Genomic DNA, 17,608 nt, shown 5'->3' with positions numbered 1-17,608 from the left:
TTTTTTCATATAATTCAAGATTCAAATCTCTCACTTGAGAGAGTAATATAAAATTATTTCATTGTTGTTTTGTTTTTGTTTATTTCCAACACGGAAGCGTGTAAAATGTTTCAAATCGAGAATCAGAACGAGCTTCTTTCCTCCTGCACCTCCTTCTCATCACACTTTTGCTGCTGCTCTCATGTTCGTATTCGTTTTGCATACTAATTAGCATTTCTTCATATACGTATATTCTACCTTATGTAGGTTAAGCACCAAAGTGAAGTAAAAATTTCTTTTTACCTACTTACACATGCCTTTGGTATGTGCAAAACGTCAATGAACAAGCCGTGGAAGGCATAACTACATATTAGTCTTTTGTATTTGATAGCTCACTAATTAATTTCATGTCGAAATGGGAATATCGTGTTTGCTTGCGGTGCTTCTCGGTCTCCTCCGATATGTGATAGAGGTATGTGCCGTACATTATTGTTATATGGCGCCAAAATGATAGACAAATTAATAGATTGTCTACACAGAGAAAAAAATGTTGGAACCTTAACTTTTGATCAGAAAGTTGATTTAGATGACTGATTGTAAAATTTTTCTATTTATGACTTTAAAAGTTAATTTTATGGGTTTTCCCTTTTGAAAGTTGCTAAAATTTTATTTCTTATCAGTTATTTGTTTTCAATTTTCATTACAAATCCTTAATTTAATTTGTAGTTAGACTTTTTGCTATTTTTTAAATGAAAACTACTTCAGAATGCTTTTGATTTGAACTTTGAAGAATCAAAAAAGCGACAGGAAAATAAGGAAGTCATACAAATTCTTATGGTTTATTGTGAAAGAAAAGATATAGAAAGTTATGTTATGTTATATATAACATATTCAAATAAATTGTAAAATAATGATCAAATTTTGTTTCACTAACATCATTACTCAAACATAAAGTTTTTATAATAAAAATTGCATTTATCTTATTATTTTTAAGCTAAAATTTGTTAAAGTTTGCAACTGTAGTGAATCAATTTTATGAAAAGGAAAAAAATCTATTTTTAAATTTAACTTTTTTGTTGCATGACTCTTACAATTAATTGGAAGTATTAGACAAATTTTGAAGCCTAATAGCATTCATGATCATATGTATTGAAATCTTTAGCGATTTAACAATTTATCTAGCCTTGTCTCGAATGCGTAGAGCCATAACTCTTTGCCATTTGTCTGTCTTGTCGTCACGCCCTCAATTGTTATTGTTTATTATGATTGTTATTATTATTTGCAAGATTTATTTGTTTTTTTTTTGCTATTTATTTTTGCTGATTTTTCGTGTGTTTCGATTGTTTCAAACACACTTTGTACATTAGATCCAAGGATGTGATAGAAAAACAAGAAAAAAAGAAATCATATTAGGCCTATACGATGGAATTTGACCTCATTTTTTTGGCTACCTAACACAAGTTTTTTGATGTTTGGGCCTGGTTAAGTAATTTAGATTAGGACAACGATAAGATTTAGTTTTCTGTTGTTTGATACTAACTCTTTGGCTATCTTTATGGCCAATTATACGGTAGCCTCTAGACCATAAAGTGGGCTAAAAATATGACAAATTGCTATTGCTGAAATCCCCAACCGCCTTAACAACAATCCCATCAATTATTTGAGTCAAGTTAAACCTGTATATAAGCAATCAAACTGAATATAGATAAATAGATATATGTACATATTGGTATGAAACTTAGTCTATAATTGTAACTAAAACATAAATAAACTTTGAGTGTGATTTGCGTAAAGTGAAACAAAAGTGTTAATTATTGTTGATGAAATATTGCCAGAGCATGTCAAGTATATATGAGTTAATATTTAGCATTTACAGGTTTCATTGAACTTGAAATTCAATTTTCATTCCCAATTTCATTAACAATTTCAACTTGAATGTGAGGTAAACACTAAAGTCGACTTTAGAATTCACTGCAATAATGCAATTTGGGAGTAAATTTGAGTACTGATTGTTTTAAAGAGCAATTTTTTCATTTGACAAATTTTTGATATCTACAAGAACTGAAGATAAGAATTTAAAAGAACCTTGAGGGGGGTGAGGCCAAAGTGCCTAAAACAATCTAATCAATTACTCTTTAACTAAGTTGAATACCTAGTTTTAAGTACACAAATAAGTTTACCAATGTAGTTACTTAAGTACTTTTGAACTTTCATTAATTTACATATTTGTGTCACAATTTATTTTATTTTTTATTCCCAAATTGCTTATTTCTATAAGTTAACAAACTTGAACTTAAAAAAGAATATAATATTCTAGCGTTTATCATACAATTTTTGATAGGTTTAATTTTTTAAAATACATAAATTTAAAGCCTCTCTTATACTCCGAGTGTAATTTTAAGATTTTTTAAAATTTCTTGAAAAAAAGAATAAGTTTAGCTCTACTTTGGAAAGCGTCAACCACAGTTTTATTACAACTAAGTAAAAATTTAAAATAGAAAATCAACAAACAATAAATTTTTGTAAATTTAAATTTCATATAATAATATAGAGTTTGAAATTAAAATTAACAACAATTTATTTTATCTTGTTTTTCAAATAAGCTCATACTCTATTAAAATATCAATTTTCATGTAGTCTTATTTAATAGAATAAAAAAATAAAATAGTATATAGTTAATTTTATTCTGTTTAATAACTCTAAACTGTAAATTTACACTTTAAGATATATCTTATTTTTCTTAAAAAAGAAAGAAAGTTAGAAAGTTTTCAAATAATATATACAGTTATTGAATATTATTGCTTTAGTAAAAATTCTATCAAATATTAGACTTTTTATTTTTGTTTCTCAATAGAAAAAGTGATTTATGCTTATCCCAATTGTTAGAGCATTCCAAAGTTGGGAAATAAGAAAATATATTTCCTTGTTTCCATTGACTGTCATATAGTATATAAATCTGATATACCCCAATAGCATTTGTTACTGGAGAGTATAAAATGCATAAATAAATCATTGTAATGATTAATATTATTAAACAATCAAACATTAATTGAAAATGAAGTTATTAATTTTCTTATGCACTTTGTTGCATTTTGATTGATTAATTGAATTGATTGATGGATTGTCACCTTGTAATTAGGTTTAACATTTTTGAAAGGGCACATTGCAAAATATATGTTAGTCAATACTGATTTCTCTATATATAACTACAAAATCTGAGTAATTTACTGATATTTTTGATTGAATTCTTAGAAATAAGTTTCCATAAGTTTCCCCCCTCTTCTTCCATTTCAAATGAAATGAATTTTTTATCACTTTGACTTTGATAAATAGAACTTTAGTTTTTGATAGAGGAAGAAAAGTACACGTTTTATATTTAGTCCGTATTTTTTTTTTTTTTTTGCTATCTTTTGTTTTTTGTTTATTTTTGGTATGCCTAGCACATGTGCTTTTTGTGCATTCCATGATTTATTCCGTCACTAGATATATATATAAACATTTTTATATGTAGTATATGTAGATATATGTATGTAGTAGTACTCCATGTGAATTCTGAATGAAGTTGTATTCAACTTTTTTTGATGGAACAGTTTTTTTTTTTGGGTGGAATCATGAGACAAGGCTAACAAAAATTTGAAGTGGTTTGCACATTCCAAAAACCGATAATTGCCCTATTAAAAAAAGTGCTGGAACTTGACTCACTTGAGTGATAAGAACAGTGGCCAACTAAAACTGGTCACATTCAGTTGTCATGAGAAAAAGTAAGGGTAATCAGTGATAAAAGTGCTCACTAATTGGTTAAGTTAGTTGGAAAATAGTTAAAATAGGCTATCATCATACACAAATATTTAAAATTACTAATACATAATATCATTAAATAGTTCATAATTGTTTAGTTGTAAGTCTTGGAATAAATGAAATAATAAATAGTCTAATGAGAATTAGGTAACCGTAGAAAAATACTGCATAATATATGTATGGATTGAATGTGTGTATACATAGTTCCCATATGCTAAGGATTTTATCTTGGAAACTGTATTTAATAAGCTTCCCAATCAGTTTATTGAGGGTTCTAAGAACTAGACTCTGAAACCTTGGCATTGCCTTTGAGTGGCAAAGTAAGCCTTCAGAACCTTATTACAAGAAGAATTTCAGTTTAAAACTGTTTCTAAATAGTTTAATAATGAAAAACACTATTAGCGCTTGTTATTAATACTTAAAATTACATAATTAACTTTATGATACTATAACGAATCTCTGAAATCAGTTTTTTTTATTGCAGCTAATTTAATGTGAATATGTGAATAGCTAATTTAACAGCCTTTCGCTTTTCATTTACGTTGTTGGTCAATAGCTTTACATTGTTGGTAAGCGATTCTATATGAAAGAGGATCAAAGTTTTGAAAATGCTTAAAATTATTATGAGGGGTAAGGTTTAAAAAATTTTTGAAAAAACGCTTCGTCATTACCAGCAAATATCTTTTCGATTTTTGAAGCAATTTAATTTGTTTCGTTCGTATGATCCTGTAACCCAGCATCGTGTTCACCTTTTTTTCCTTAGAGCCCCAGCAGATGCGCTGCCACGGATTGAAATATATATTAATATGGGATTCAAAATTTTACCAATGATACTTTAAGTGTCAATTTAACAACATGTATATAAAGCAAATAGTATATAAAGCAAATAGTCCCAGATTATTCATATCTTCACATAAAAAGTTTGGAAATGTTCTTTTTTTTTGGGCTTTAAAACCTTAACCACCCTCTTAAGGGCACTCTTACGTTTTTTTGTGCACCGAATACCGAATCTTATACAGGTGAAAGTGAACAAGTATTAAATGTAAAAACTAATTAATTTTTTTATTTTCTCTCTCATTTATAACTTTGTTACAAACATCCTAAAATTTGAAATAACTTCAAAGAAGGCAAATTTGTATTAACTTCTTCGTCGAATTTACCTCTCCTTTTGGAAATTTTTTGCCTAATGTCCCAAAATATGTGATTCCATAATCACAAATTAAGATGGTAATTTAAAAAAAGAATTATGAATACTACTTTGTAATGCTGTAAATCGTTTTCTTATCCGAAAATTTGTTTACAGCCACATCAAAATAAATTCCGCTTATGATTCATGTGTTGCCTGCTGAATGCATCCACTTTTTTGTTTTGTTTTTTTTGTTTTGCTTATCAGTGAGAGTGTTTTTTTTTGAGTGATGCCCTGAAAGTCAGTCAAGTGACTGACACTTACTAGAACTGCTGTGGCATGATAGCTGTATCTATATATAATAAAAAAAATATATATTTTCAACTATTTACATCGGGCTTAGTGCAGGCTTAAATAATAAGGTTAAAGCCATTTATGATCATGTCCTCAGCGTCAGCTAACTGAAAATAAATATGATGATAAAAAAAATTAAATAACAGAAGCACAAGACTTGAAAATGGTTAAGACTGACAATGAGAGATTCTCAGTTCTAAATAAAACATGCGAGTGGCAGTTGGTATGAAAAAAAACTTGTTTCGCATAGTTTTGCCAATGAATTGTTTTGTTTGTGGAATAAATTAATTAACATCCCGAAACAATTAACATTGAACTAAGCGAGGAGCTATTGAATGGCATCTCTTGTCTTGGCTGTTGTTGTCAGGAAGTGAACAAATTAATTAATCAAATAATGTGAAAAATAGCAAAACAAATAACTACAAATTATTGATTAACATAACCGTCTAATGAATATGAATATTATTGTGCATTTACAGATATGTCGAAATTTGTGGGCGTCGCCGATATCACAGAGAACAAGAATATATGGCGAATGCTGCTGGGTGAATTGATTGGAACATTTTTCTTGGTATTTGTTGGCGTTGGTAGTACCAGCAGCGGAAGTGTACCACAGATTGCATTCACCTTTGGCTTGACGGTGGCCACATTGGCCCAGGTAAGCAAAAAAAAAAAAGCAAAAATTACACACAAATTTGAAATTGAAAAATCACAAAAATTATCAAAAATTCAATCATATGGTTATAGAGAGGCATGAATTCATGAATTTATCTACGAATTGCAAGTACATATATTTCTGTATCTGTATCTCTAGTGTGTTTGTTTGTGTGTGTGTGTATTTGTATCTATTCAAGGACAACGCCACCGCCGCGTTACACTTTCAGTCGTCGTGCGTCTCATTCACAAAACTTTTGCTGCGTTTTGGGCAAAGACATTGGCATTTAAACGCAAAAAAAAAAAATAGAGAAACAACAACAAAACAAGCTGCGAATGTAATTTACAAAATTGACAGATTTACAGACGCACACACCACCAACACATACCACAAACAGCAACAGACACACACACACACACACTGAAACACTCACGCACAGTCATTAACCGATGGCAGCTCCAGTACACGCGTCGTATGAGTAACATTTTTCAATATCTATGGAACTTCAACTCGCTTATGGCCAAAAGAAACACTCTGTGTGACTGTGACTGTGACTCTGCTCTGCTCTGTTGCATCGGGGCAATTAACATTAATCAACACGCAAAATATGCAATTAGATTATTATGCGTTTAATTACGTTATGCTCGGCTTTGACTTGGGGTTTTTTTTGTTTTTGGTTTTTTTAAACGCCAATCAGCTTTTATTTGAATTTATGGCAAGCAACAAATAAATTTTTATGACTCTTTGGCACTGATTTTCCTTCACTTGAAACATGAAAAATCGCTTTAAGGTTAAGGCAAAGAAATTAAGCACTAAATATAGCCACAAAGTGCTTAACTTAATTTATGCAATCGAACAACATATTCGAAATGAAATCGTTAATGATTTTCAAACAAAAAAAAATCATCATTTTAAAGTACAAAAGTTTGCTTAAATAGCTTTCAATTTTGTTAAGTGTTTTTGCAACTATTGAAATTTAGTTACAAATTTGTTTTAGTATATCATTTGTTTAGTATTTCTTAAATTAGAAAGCCTGTTTAAGGTATACATATTTATTATTTTGGTTTTTGTTCATATACTTGTCATAAAATGTAGGCCATTTTTGTTTCTTAATTTATTTAACACTTTAAATTTGTTAAAGTTGCTAATTAAATATAAAGATTTAACTTAATCAAGTTTTAAAATAATGCTTCTGTCATATAAATATTAATTTAATTTTTTTGTTTGCTTCAGTTTCTTTTAATTCTCTTGTCTCATCTTAGAAAAGTTCTCTTTACTTTGAATTTGAGTTTAATCCTACGAAATTTTTTGTATTTTGGGAATTTATGTATGTATGTCGGATAGTGTTGATTAAGTGACTAATAAGTCAAAGCCTACTAGTTAGTTGACAGGTGTGCCAATTGTAGCCCTGGCATTACCTTTGTAGCGGCTACAGACTGACACTTGGAATGTTGCTAAGAATGTTGAGTTTGCAGGATGACCAAGCATCTTTGCTTTAGAAACATATTTAGAAACAAATCTGTCTTCAGGTCAGGTCCTATATAAAGGGGGGCTCGGGCTAGAGAGCCCAAAAAACAAACCCTTTGGGAACTAGCCAAAACAGTCACAAATAAAAAGTGAAAGTGAAAAGTCTAAAGTGGAAAATATAGTGAAGTAAGCAATTGTCTTGACGCCCCGACATATGTAAAATTTCAAGTTGATCTAATTGTTAGTAAAATATTTAACCTAAAGACTATGTTAAAGAATTTTAAAATTGTTTTGAAATAAAACATAGAGAACACATTTAGAATGAGCAAAAATGTTATTATAAATTTGCAGTAATTCAATTTCAGCCTCGATTTGATGTAGTCTTAGAAACTTATCCATCGATATATGGGTTCTAGATGAGCAAATTTTATTATGAATACATATGTTTAACATTTGCTTAACCATTTAATAATACAAACCGTCTATTTAAAACTTATTTTCTACAATTTTCTAATAAACACTTATAAAATTGAGCTAAGGAAATAATATTAGGTGAAAAGTGGCAATTTTCCATTTATGGCAACAACTTTAATAACCATTAAACTAACTCCTCAAGGTTTTTGATATAAAATATGTACCTCTCCAAACCTTAAACTATATTTATACCTTTGCAAAAAGGGTATAATATTTCTGGTCAGAAGTGTGCAAAGCATAGAAGAAAGCATCAGTCGAAGTTATCCCCGACCCTCAGGTTTTGATCACAATAAGTGATCACATAAACTTGAATCAACTTAAAACATATTTTCAAACTAAAAAAGAAGAAGTGAGAGAAAGAAAACCTTAAAAAACCTCGTTTTTAACGATGTAGATAATCTAAAAACAATTTAAAATTTATCAATTTTAATATTGCGATTTGCTAGACTTATTCACAAGTGATTTAACTTACCACGGCTTAAAAAGTTATACATGATGTATTTCCAATCATCAATCTGTTTAATCTTCGTAAGTTAAACTATTGTCTGCTAAATTATAGTCAAACTATTTTTACAGTGGCTTAGTCTTTTAAAATATCCTAACTTCACTAAAGAAATATTGCGCTCTTAATGGCTAGAAACAGCCTCTTAGGTATGAATGAAACCTAAAGGCTTTCGACTACTATCTTTAGCTTTAGGCGTTCATATTGAACGGCTCTTGTATGTGAGTCTTACATTTGACCTATAAGTAGATCAACAGTTTTTCTCTTTAGGACAATCTTTATGCATATACAAAAACCAGCTTGATCAGTTTTAAGTTACAACTTTTAACTTCACTTAATAAGTTGAGCTGCTGTTGAGTGTGTTAAAATTCGATTTGCAGATGCTGCAACCAAAAATGCAATGAAATTTTGTCCAAAGATCATTTGCTACTTTACCATTCGATTTATGAATGTCTTCAACTAAAGCTATAGGTAATTGCCTAAACATATGCCTAGAAAAATCATATTACAAAAACAATTAATATGGTTACGTTGTGTTTTGCTTTTTTTGCATCACATTTTCACTATCTAAACATTAATGATTGTTGCTGAACATTAACAAATTTGTTTCGATTACCAAACGTCAACAGCGAACGGGGCAACAGCATCGGGTGAAAGATTGCATTGGCAATTGTGTGGCACGTTCGATTAGGTTGCATTTTGTTTGGAGGCGATGACGTGTGGCACGAGTCGCGATTCAAGACTCAAGACAGTGTCCGAGTTTGCAAGACTCAACGTTTCGGTTTGGGTTGGCTGAACTCTCCACTGGTATTTCCTAACATACGACGACAATTGTATTTATACTTACATACGTTCGATAGTTTCTGTTTTGTGTTCGTCATTACATTACAAAAACAATGGCAATAAATATAATGAATAGCTATAGCTAACTGTTCAATGGAGCGTTGGAAGCGCGTCAAATGAGAAACGTGCTAATTGCAGGTAATTTAATGCCTCTGCTTATATGGTATGCCGATGTTGTGAGTATAGTTTGTTTCTCGTAATATCACTTTTACTGTATTCATAATGATGAAAATGCGAACACAGAAAGCGTGGAGAAATTATTGCAACAAATGAACAATTTTAATGGGTCATCTTGATTTTAGGAATACAGGGTGAAGTGTAAATGAAATGTGGTAAAAGGAACTTGCCGTAACATGAACTAGCCTTAAGTTTCTCTGTCTATTCTTAAGTTCCTAAAAAAACCTAAGATCAATCCATATAGAACATGAGACATTGAAGATTTTTCATAAGCAATCTTTGATTGGGTGCCATTGTTTGATATAGTTTTATATTTTATTTCAAGTTCTTCTTCATATTATCGCTAACCAACACTGATCTACAGTATGAATTTTTATGCTATGTATTGCTTGATTGCTTAATAGTTAGTAGGTACTTTTAAGGCAACTTGAAACCTCAAATTGATCTTCTAATCATATATGTAGATCCTTTTCATTTTGCTTAATTTAGAATTTAATTCGTAAACTTTCATTACGACTTTTTCAGTGCTGTAAAGTTATATTCCATTTCCTTCAACATGCATTTACCAACACTGAAAAACGGCAATTTCTTTTTTAATGCTGCGCAGTTAACAGTGCCAAATTAACCTCACCCTGTATATTTATCCAGACAACTTAAATTTGTTTCTGACATGATGCCAAGAATCAGCAACACTATAACACAAAGATTATATTTAAAATAATATAAACATTTCTAAGATTTGCATTTTATTGGTCAGTCGGCAATATAATAGAAATCCCCCATATGACTTGGATTTATTTTGTTTTCTTGTCATTAGTTTATATGCAGGTCGCGTAAACAAAATAAATTTTCAAATGCCGGCAGTTTTTTTTTTCTAAGATTTCGATCAGACATGTGCATGTGTGTGTGTGTGTGTGTGAGTGTGTGAGTGTGGGGGGAATTGGCAAAATCACTAAATATAAAATGCATATATCGAAGAGACCCGCATCGGTTTGTGTGTTTTTGGTAAGCCACAAATCAATAATAAACTGCAACAACAACTCAAATTTGTGCGTATATCCATTCACGTTTTGAACTTTTTTTTTGGTTTATTTTTGTTTTGTGTTTGTTTTCAAACGGACCGACTTGTTGTAAAGCAACTTCAACACCGACTTTGTTGTCTTTGGGCTCTGTGGCTTTGGCTTTGGCATTGCTTTGATTCGCAACATTCGATTTGGCAACATTTTGCTGGCAATTGCAGAAAACCAGAACGAAAACGAAAACGAAATGAAACAAGTTAACATTCAATTTAACTAAAAAAGCCATAAAATATGATTTAAAACGCGTAAATGTTGCCACAACAACGTGAAACGCAAAACAAATGCGAGCAGACACTCTGACTGCTATTCATGCGTAAGCCGATCACAAATGTCTTTATATATATATGTATATATATTTAGTTATTTATTTATTTATATGTATGTATGTTTAGATGAATTTGTTAACCACACATATTATGGCAGACTTGTTGTAGCCAAAGCGAAGCAGCCAAATAGAATGCTTGAGTGACCATTTGGTTCTATTTAATGCTCGAATTGCCAGTTTTCAGATTCAGTCAATGGGCAATTTAATATTATGTTTTGTTTACAAACGAATAACTGAAATTGCATTTTAATGACTTTGATCTCGAATTAAATATTAAGAAACTGGAAGTAAATGTACCTTTCTTTTTTCTATTAATTGATTTTGCCGTAGCATTTAATTGCTAATTATTATTATGCGTGGCGAATAGCGAGTAAATGATTCTAATAACTTGCTTATTTTATATGCGTAACGAGTAGCGAGTGAGTAATGCGAGATCTCTCTACCGTTGGATTCCCAAGAAGATATTTTTCTGCCAAGACTCGCTACTTTTTTCTATGTATCTGCCCTAAATTTATTTGGAGCGTTAGTACTGAAAGTAAGAAAAGATATAGGTTAGGTTCATCCGGTGGACATCCATTCGGGTTCCCATAAAGTCGGTCTGTAGTGTTGCCTTCAGTCTTATTAATCTGTGTAGAAAGAGGGTAAAGAGTCTTTTTGCCACCATTAAGAGCGTATGACACATACAATAAATATTTGTTGTGCTTGTTTAAAATCAATGCATTATTTCTTTCGAGTTTTCTAAAGAAAGTGATTTATGTGATTGTAAAATAAACGAGATTAAACTTTTGATGCTTAGCGATAAAACTTTTAGTACACAATAAAGTTAATACAGTGGGATACAAAGTAAAAAACTTTTAACAATTTTAAACAAATTGAATGTTAAAATTAAGTGTCGATTTTTTAAACACATATTGTATTTTAATCTTTCTGTGGAAAATTGTAACGAAAACGAGTAAAATAACGCGTAAAATAAATAACGAGTAAAAAATCATTGTTCTAACGTGTAACCTGTAAACCAAATTCTCTGACGTAGTATTCAATTATTTAGTTCAACTTAATTATATATGAGTTACAGAAAAATTACTACAAATTTAAATACTTTATAATCAGATTTTACTAATTTACTTTATTACAAGAAGTAAAGGGTAAGAATATGACTCTTGCTTTAATTCCAACGAGTACCTAGATAAAAATTGTGTCAATTCCTAGAAAGTAACGAGTAATAAATGAAGATCTAATTGTAAGCAATGTTTGATATCGCTTAACATATTTTGAATTTTTTAAATATTTAATTTATTTTGACTAACATATACTTCCAGTTTTCTTATCTTAGTAAGAGGAATTGTCTTATTGCTTTGATTAACAAGTAACGAGTAGGCAAATTCCCTTTTTTTACTAGTAAAGAGAGTGCAGAATTTAATTCAGCACGTTTTGTGGTTTTCCTTTGAGTCTTTCATGTTTGATTTACAAATTTATTACAGTTTTAAAGTCCACAAATGTCTAGATATTCATAATTTTAAATGTTGCTATTCAAAAACTCAAGAATATCGAATGTCCGATCAGATAGATCTTCCAAATGACTCATAGTTTTTGTATAGTTAACACGCACTCACAATTTTTTTTATTTTTTTGGTATACAAAATTTATTTGCAACATAATCTGTTGTTTGTTGCATAAATTAAGTTTAATTGTGGGTCTTGAGTCTCATATATGTATGATCGCTGCTCAATCGATATCTCAATCTCTCTTTCTATTTAACTATACGACTTGGGCCATTAAAAATTTGATTAATTTCAAGAGTGTGACTCGAGTGTGCAATTAAAAAAAAGTTGAGCACAAAAGAATCAAAGCTGGCCAAAAGCACAAAAGAAACGCAGCAGAACAATGTGGCGGTTAACAACGTTAACAAAACGTTTTAGGCCTAGAGTCGTGTTGGATTTAATGCTCCATGATCTTGATGCATTTTTCACACACAGTCACCTGGCGTTAGGTGATCTCAGAGGTCGGCGAGGGGGGGGTCAAAACTAAAGAAAAACAACTGCAATGCAACACGCATGAACAAAATGTCAAGTTGAAGTTGCCTCGGTTGAAGCCGGGGCGTTGCATGAGTTTTACCAATGCAAGTGACTTGATTTTGCTCTCGGCTTCGGAGGCTTTGTAATTAGCGTTTTTTCTCTTTTTTTTTGTTTTTTTTGTGTGCGCGGTTTGTTTTTTTTTCGAATTTATTAATTAAACACACACTCACACACAGAAAACGCCAACGACATTGGCCGAGGAGCAAAACCATATCAAAATCGAATTGAAATCAACCAAAAAGCATAAACCAACAAGCAAGAAAAACCGAAAAGATATGGAGCTACATAGAAGCCTGCCTAAGCACAGAGATACGACGATACACAGACTCTATAGTATTAGATCGACATCGACCTTGGGGGCCTTGCAATATTGCGTGTTGCTGCAAAAACTTGCTCGTTATTCATTTTCATTCATACGAATATACTCGTCGGACTTAGCTCACTCAAGTGGCAATTTGTTGTTTGATTTCCATTTTGCCTAAAAGTGAAGTGATTTCACTTGAACTGCGTTGCTCAGAGTTGTGTTGTGCGTTGTGTGTGTGTGTGAGAGACTCTGGGGGACCGGCTTGAGATGATGACTAAACAGAACATAAAACACACTTTTACTTTTAGCTATAAAAGATGCTTGAACTTTAAAAAAATACATACTTGCATACATACGCATAGATAACTTATATATACTATATATACTATACATTACAATCGACGATCGACATCGACTTTTTGGAGTGCATCTCTTCAACTTAGACAAATTGCTTGTATCCGTTGTGTCTTTGGTGCAACAAAGTGAGCATACACATTTTATGTTTTGTTTTTCTGTCTATTGTGCAACAATTGCCAAAAATTGACTTCGAAAACAAGAGTGGAAACTCAAGAGGAACCAACTCATTGTCAGCTGCCATGGCTGAAACAAAAAAACAAAGTAAAAGAAGACAATTCGCAAAAGGGTAAACATTACCAAACCCAGAGATGTTAAAGATACCAAACGACAAGTTGACATTTGACAAAGAGCCCAAGACATGGCAAAAGACAGAAAAGAAACATCTTATATCTATATTAATTTTGATATTCATTTGATAAGTTAAGTGGAAATTTATTCTACATTAAGATGACTTTACTATTAACAAGAGCTTCTGCAGAAAATGGTTTCAATAAACATTTGTATCTCAACCTGAATGACATGGAATACTAGCCACCTTTCTAACACTTTTGGCAGTTGATTAAGCTTGAGTTGTAATAAGTACTAGAAAGCTGGAACATTCTATTTAAAAACATAAACATTGCTTAATATACACTAGAAATTTATGTTAAAATCCAAATGTTGATGCCTTACCCATATTCAAAACGTTTTAAATTATAGTTTTTGGAGACTAAAAGTAAGACCAACCTAAAGTTAAACTAAAATAATTACATTCTTTACTATTACATGCTTTATTTACTTAAAAAAGAAGCTAGAAGCCTGTGGCTAAGTTCTTAAAGGACTAGGATGCTTCGAGGCAACAATAAATGGTAAAGTCTAATTGAGGATATCTGGAGAATGTTTACTAATGTATTTGTATCTAGCATAGTTTTTATATAGTTTTTTTAACAGGGCTTTTCGAGTAATTGTAAGACCAATTTTAAAACATTCTTCTAGTTTTTTTTTAACTTATGTCGCATAATATATCTTTCGATGAAGAAATCTTGAAATAATTGTTCAGGATTGCATTCATTTGACTTTAAATAAATTATAATGTAATTATTAAAGAGATACTTATTGTTTTTTAATTATATGTCTTGTTAGAACATTCTTTTTTATTTTCTTGCGTATATTTCCCAACAAAAAGTGTCTATCTAGGTCTGAATTGCTCAACAATATGCTGATTTATATCCGAATTAAACATTAACTTATTAAATCTAAAAATCTTGATAGTAACATAATTTACTATTTATTAAACGTAATTGTTTCCATTTAGCCTTGGACTTACAATAAGTGCTTTTTGGAGGCAAACGGAGCAGCAAATTTAATGAAATGGATTCGATTTTTCGCCTCACAGAGGCGTCTAATACTTAAAAAAAAAACACTTATCCTAACTTAATATTTAGCCACAAAATGCACAGTTCTTGATTAACATTTTTAAAATAAACAAAAGAGGAAACCGCACAATTCTCTTTAGTGCCCAATGTAAATGTACACTTACATTTATTGTAACATTTCTACATTGGACGGTATTAAATGGTTTAAAATAGTATGAAATTCAAATTTTAATGTAATTCGCATCCATCAGATACAAAAGTTCAACTTAAAGGAGCTTTCACTGGAGCTTTTTGCTGTAGAAAACCCTGCATCAGACTAGCGTATCTCGCCAACGACCATACTACGTTGAATACATCGGTTCTCGTCCGATCACCGAAATTAAGCAACGTCGGGCGCGGTTAGTACTTAGATGGGGGACCGCTTGGGAACACCGTGTGTTGTTGGCATCCCAACAATCTTTTTTACAATTTTTTTTATTATACTTCCAACCCACTGTATTGGAGTATTGGCGTATGGGTGATATTTTTTTGGGCCGGCATACGAAAAGAAAGACTCCTTTTAGTTGGAGCAATTTGCTTTTGTTTATTGTGTTTGGTATTTGGTATTGTGTTTTGTATTTTTTATTTGATTGTCATATATAAAAAGTTTAAATTTCCCTAGTTTGCTTTGTATATTTCATCAAATTCACTTTCAGTAAATTTGGCAGTCTGGCGATAGGCCAAAATACTCCCTCAAAAAACAAAACAAACCTTATGTGTTTCTTTGCATCCGTCAGATACAAATGGCAAAGGAGCAGCGGATGGAGATGGAATTAATGCCTATAAAACCCTGCATCAGACTAGCGTATCTCGCCAACGACCATACTACGTTGAATACATCGGTTCTCGTCCGATCACCGAAATTAAGCAACGTCGGGCGCGGTTAGTACTTAGATGGGGGACCGCTTGGGAACACCGCGTGTTGTTGTTGGCATCCCCAACAATCTTTTTTACAATTTTTTTATGCCTAAAACACTTTAAAATTTTGTTATAAAAGAGTCTGATAGTTCTTTTAAATTTTTCTTAATTTCTAAGGTGCAAGTGTCTTGAAAAATTCAAAAGGATTATGCTGATGTGGAATTTTCTGTGATATTTATATGACACATTCCCAAGCTTTCTTATAAAGATACACGACGTGTCACAGCATGTTTTTAATACTTTTGCTATACTATTTTAAGTCCATTCTCAGTTACTGATGTTAGAGAATGAACTTTCCTAATAAATATGTTTAAAATAGAGAGCTATAACAATATTTGAGTCATTCACATTAAGAAACGAAAGAATAAGGCTGAAATGAAATTCCCAAATGAATCGAATATCTAGATTACCGAATGCAAGGACATATGGAGAGCTATTTCACACGTTTTATTATCTTCTTTCTTGTTTCAGGGTCTGGGTCACATCAGTGGATGTCATATCAATCCGGCCGTTACCATTGGGTTCTTCATTGTGGGCGAGATGAGCATTCTGAAGTCCGCCTTCTATATTATTGTACAATGTGTGGGGGCCATAGCTGGAGCAGCTGTGATCAAAGTGGCTGTAGCTGGCATCGATACCAATGAGTTGGGTATATCGGCATTCAATAGCGGTTTGGATGTGGGTCAGGCTGTATTGATTGAAGCTCTGATCACCTTCATTTTGGTATTTGTGGTCAAAGCGGTGTCAGATCCCGGTCGTCAGGATATCAAAGGATCAGCTCCCCTGGCCGTGGGACTATCTATTGCTGCAGGTCATTTGTGTGCTGTAAGTTTATTGAAATCTACGAATAGAACAAATGAATAAGCAATAAATTAACTCTCTCTCTCTCTCTCTCTCTCTCTCCTTGTAGATAACATTGACTGGCGCCAGCATGAATCCGGCTCGCTCTTTCGGCCCGGCTGTGGTCCAGGGCTTGTGGAAAAATCATTGGGTCTATTGGGTGGGTCCTCTGGCTGGAGGCATTTTAGCCGGTCTTATCTACCGGTTCATTTTCAAAGTGCGCAAGGGAGACGATGAGGCCAGCTCGTATGACTTTTAATTCTACGGAAATTTCAACATAATTTCCATTAATTGTTGTCCCAGCTATCTACATATTTACTACACATCCCCCCTCGCACACATTCACCCATCCACATCTCCATCATTTACACTATCATAAATACTCTTCCCATTTTCATTTCCACGCATTGAAATTTAGTTTAGTGCAATCACACACACAAAAAACAAGCAAAAACAAAAACTGTTGAACAATTTTTATTTGTTGAAAAATAAAAATCGCTTTGTTACCACATTAAATGAAAATGATTTAATTTTAAGCATTTAAATTATATTTTTAATCTCGAAAGCACATTTTCAATGGAATTAATACAATAATTTTATAAATGTTAAAGATTTGTTGATGATATTCTAAACGTCTACTGAATTACAATATATCGAGCACAAAATTTATTATTGCATGCACTCAAGCATTTGATAAATTATAATAAATCCGATTTGTAATTGTATTTGTGTTTGTATTATTGAATATGTGTAATAAAAATTTAAGAAAATTCCAATTGGTTGAAACTACTTAAATTGACGGGGAAAATTCACAGAAAACGGCATGAAAAAATTTAAAAAAGGGAATCTTTCTTTTCGTATGCCGGCCCAAAAAAATATCACCCATACGCCAATACAGTCGGTTGGAAGTATAATAAAAAAAATTGTAAAAAAGATTGTTG

The 17,608-nt window shown here is 31.6% G+C and overlaps 1 protein-coding gene, 1 non-coding gene and 1 pseudogene across 3 annotated transcripts in view; all 3 read left to right on the top strand.

Annotated features, from left to right (window-relative positions):
• Positions 1 to 17,145, top strand: part of LOC6640184 (aquaporin) — a 30,229-nt gene extending 13,084 nt beyond the window's left edge. For both annotated transcript variants that reach the window (XM_015178780.3, XM_002063360.4), the window contains exons 2-4: positions 5,737 to 5,915; positions 16,299 to 16,652; positions 16,738 to 17,145. In XM_015178780.3, coding sequence (XP_015034266.1) covers positions 5,737 to 5,915; positions 16,299 to 16,652; positions 16,738 to 16,926 — 722 coding nt within the window. In that variant the 3' untranslated portion in view covers positions 16,927 to 17,145. The remainder of the gene's footprint in view (positions 1 to 5,736; positions 5,916 to 16,298; positions 16,653 to 16,737) is intronic.
• Positions 15,199 to 15,317, top strand: LOC6640185. The gene has a single exon (XR_049646.1). It is a non-coding gene; the product is annotated as a 5S ribosomal RNA (ribosomal RNA).
• On the top strand, positions 15,722 to 15,840 carry LOC6640186 (annotated as a pseudogene).
• Positions 17,146 to 17,608: the final 463 nt, after the last annotated feature.

The sequence above is a fragment of the Drosophila willistoni genome, assembly GCF_018902025.1.
Source record: "Drosophila willistoni isolate 14030-0811.24 chromosome 2L unlocalized genomic scaffold, UCI_dwil_1.1 Seg196, whole genome shotgun sequence".
NCBI lineage: Eukaryota > Metazoa > Arthropoda > Insecta > Diptera > Drosophilidae > Drosophila > Drosophila willistoni.
The sequence above is the reverse complement of the archived record's forward strand: the minus strand, read 5'-3'. Positions and strand labels throughout refer to the sequence as shown.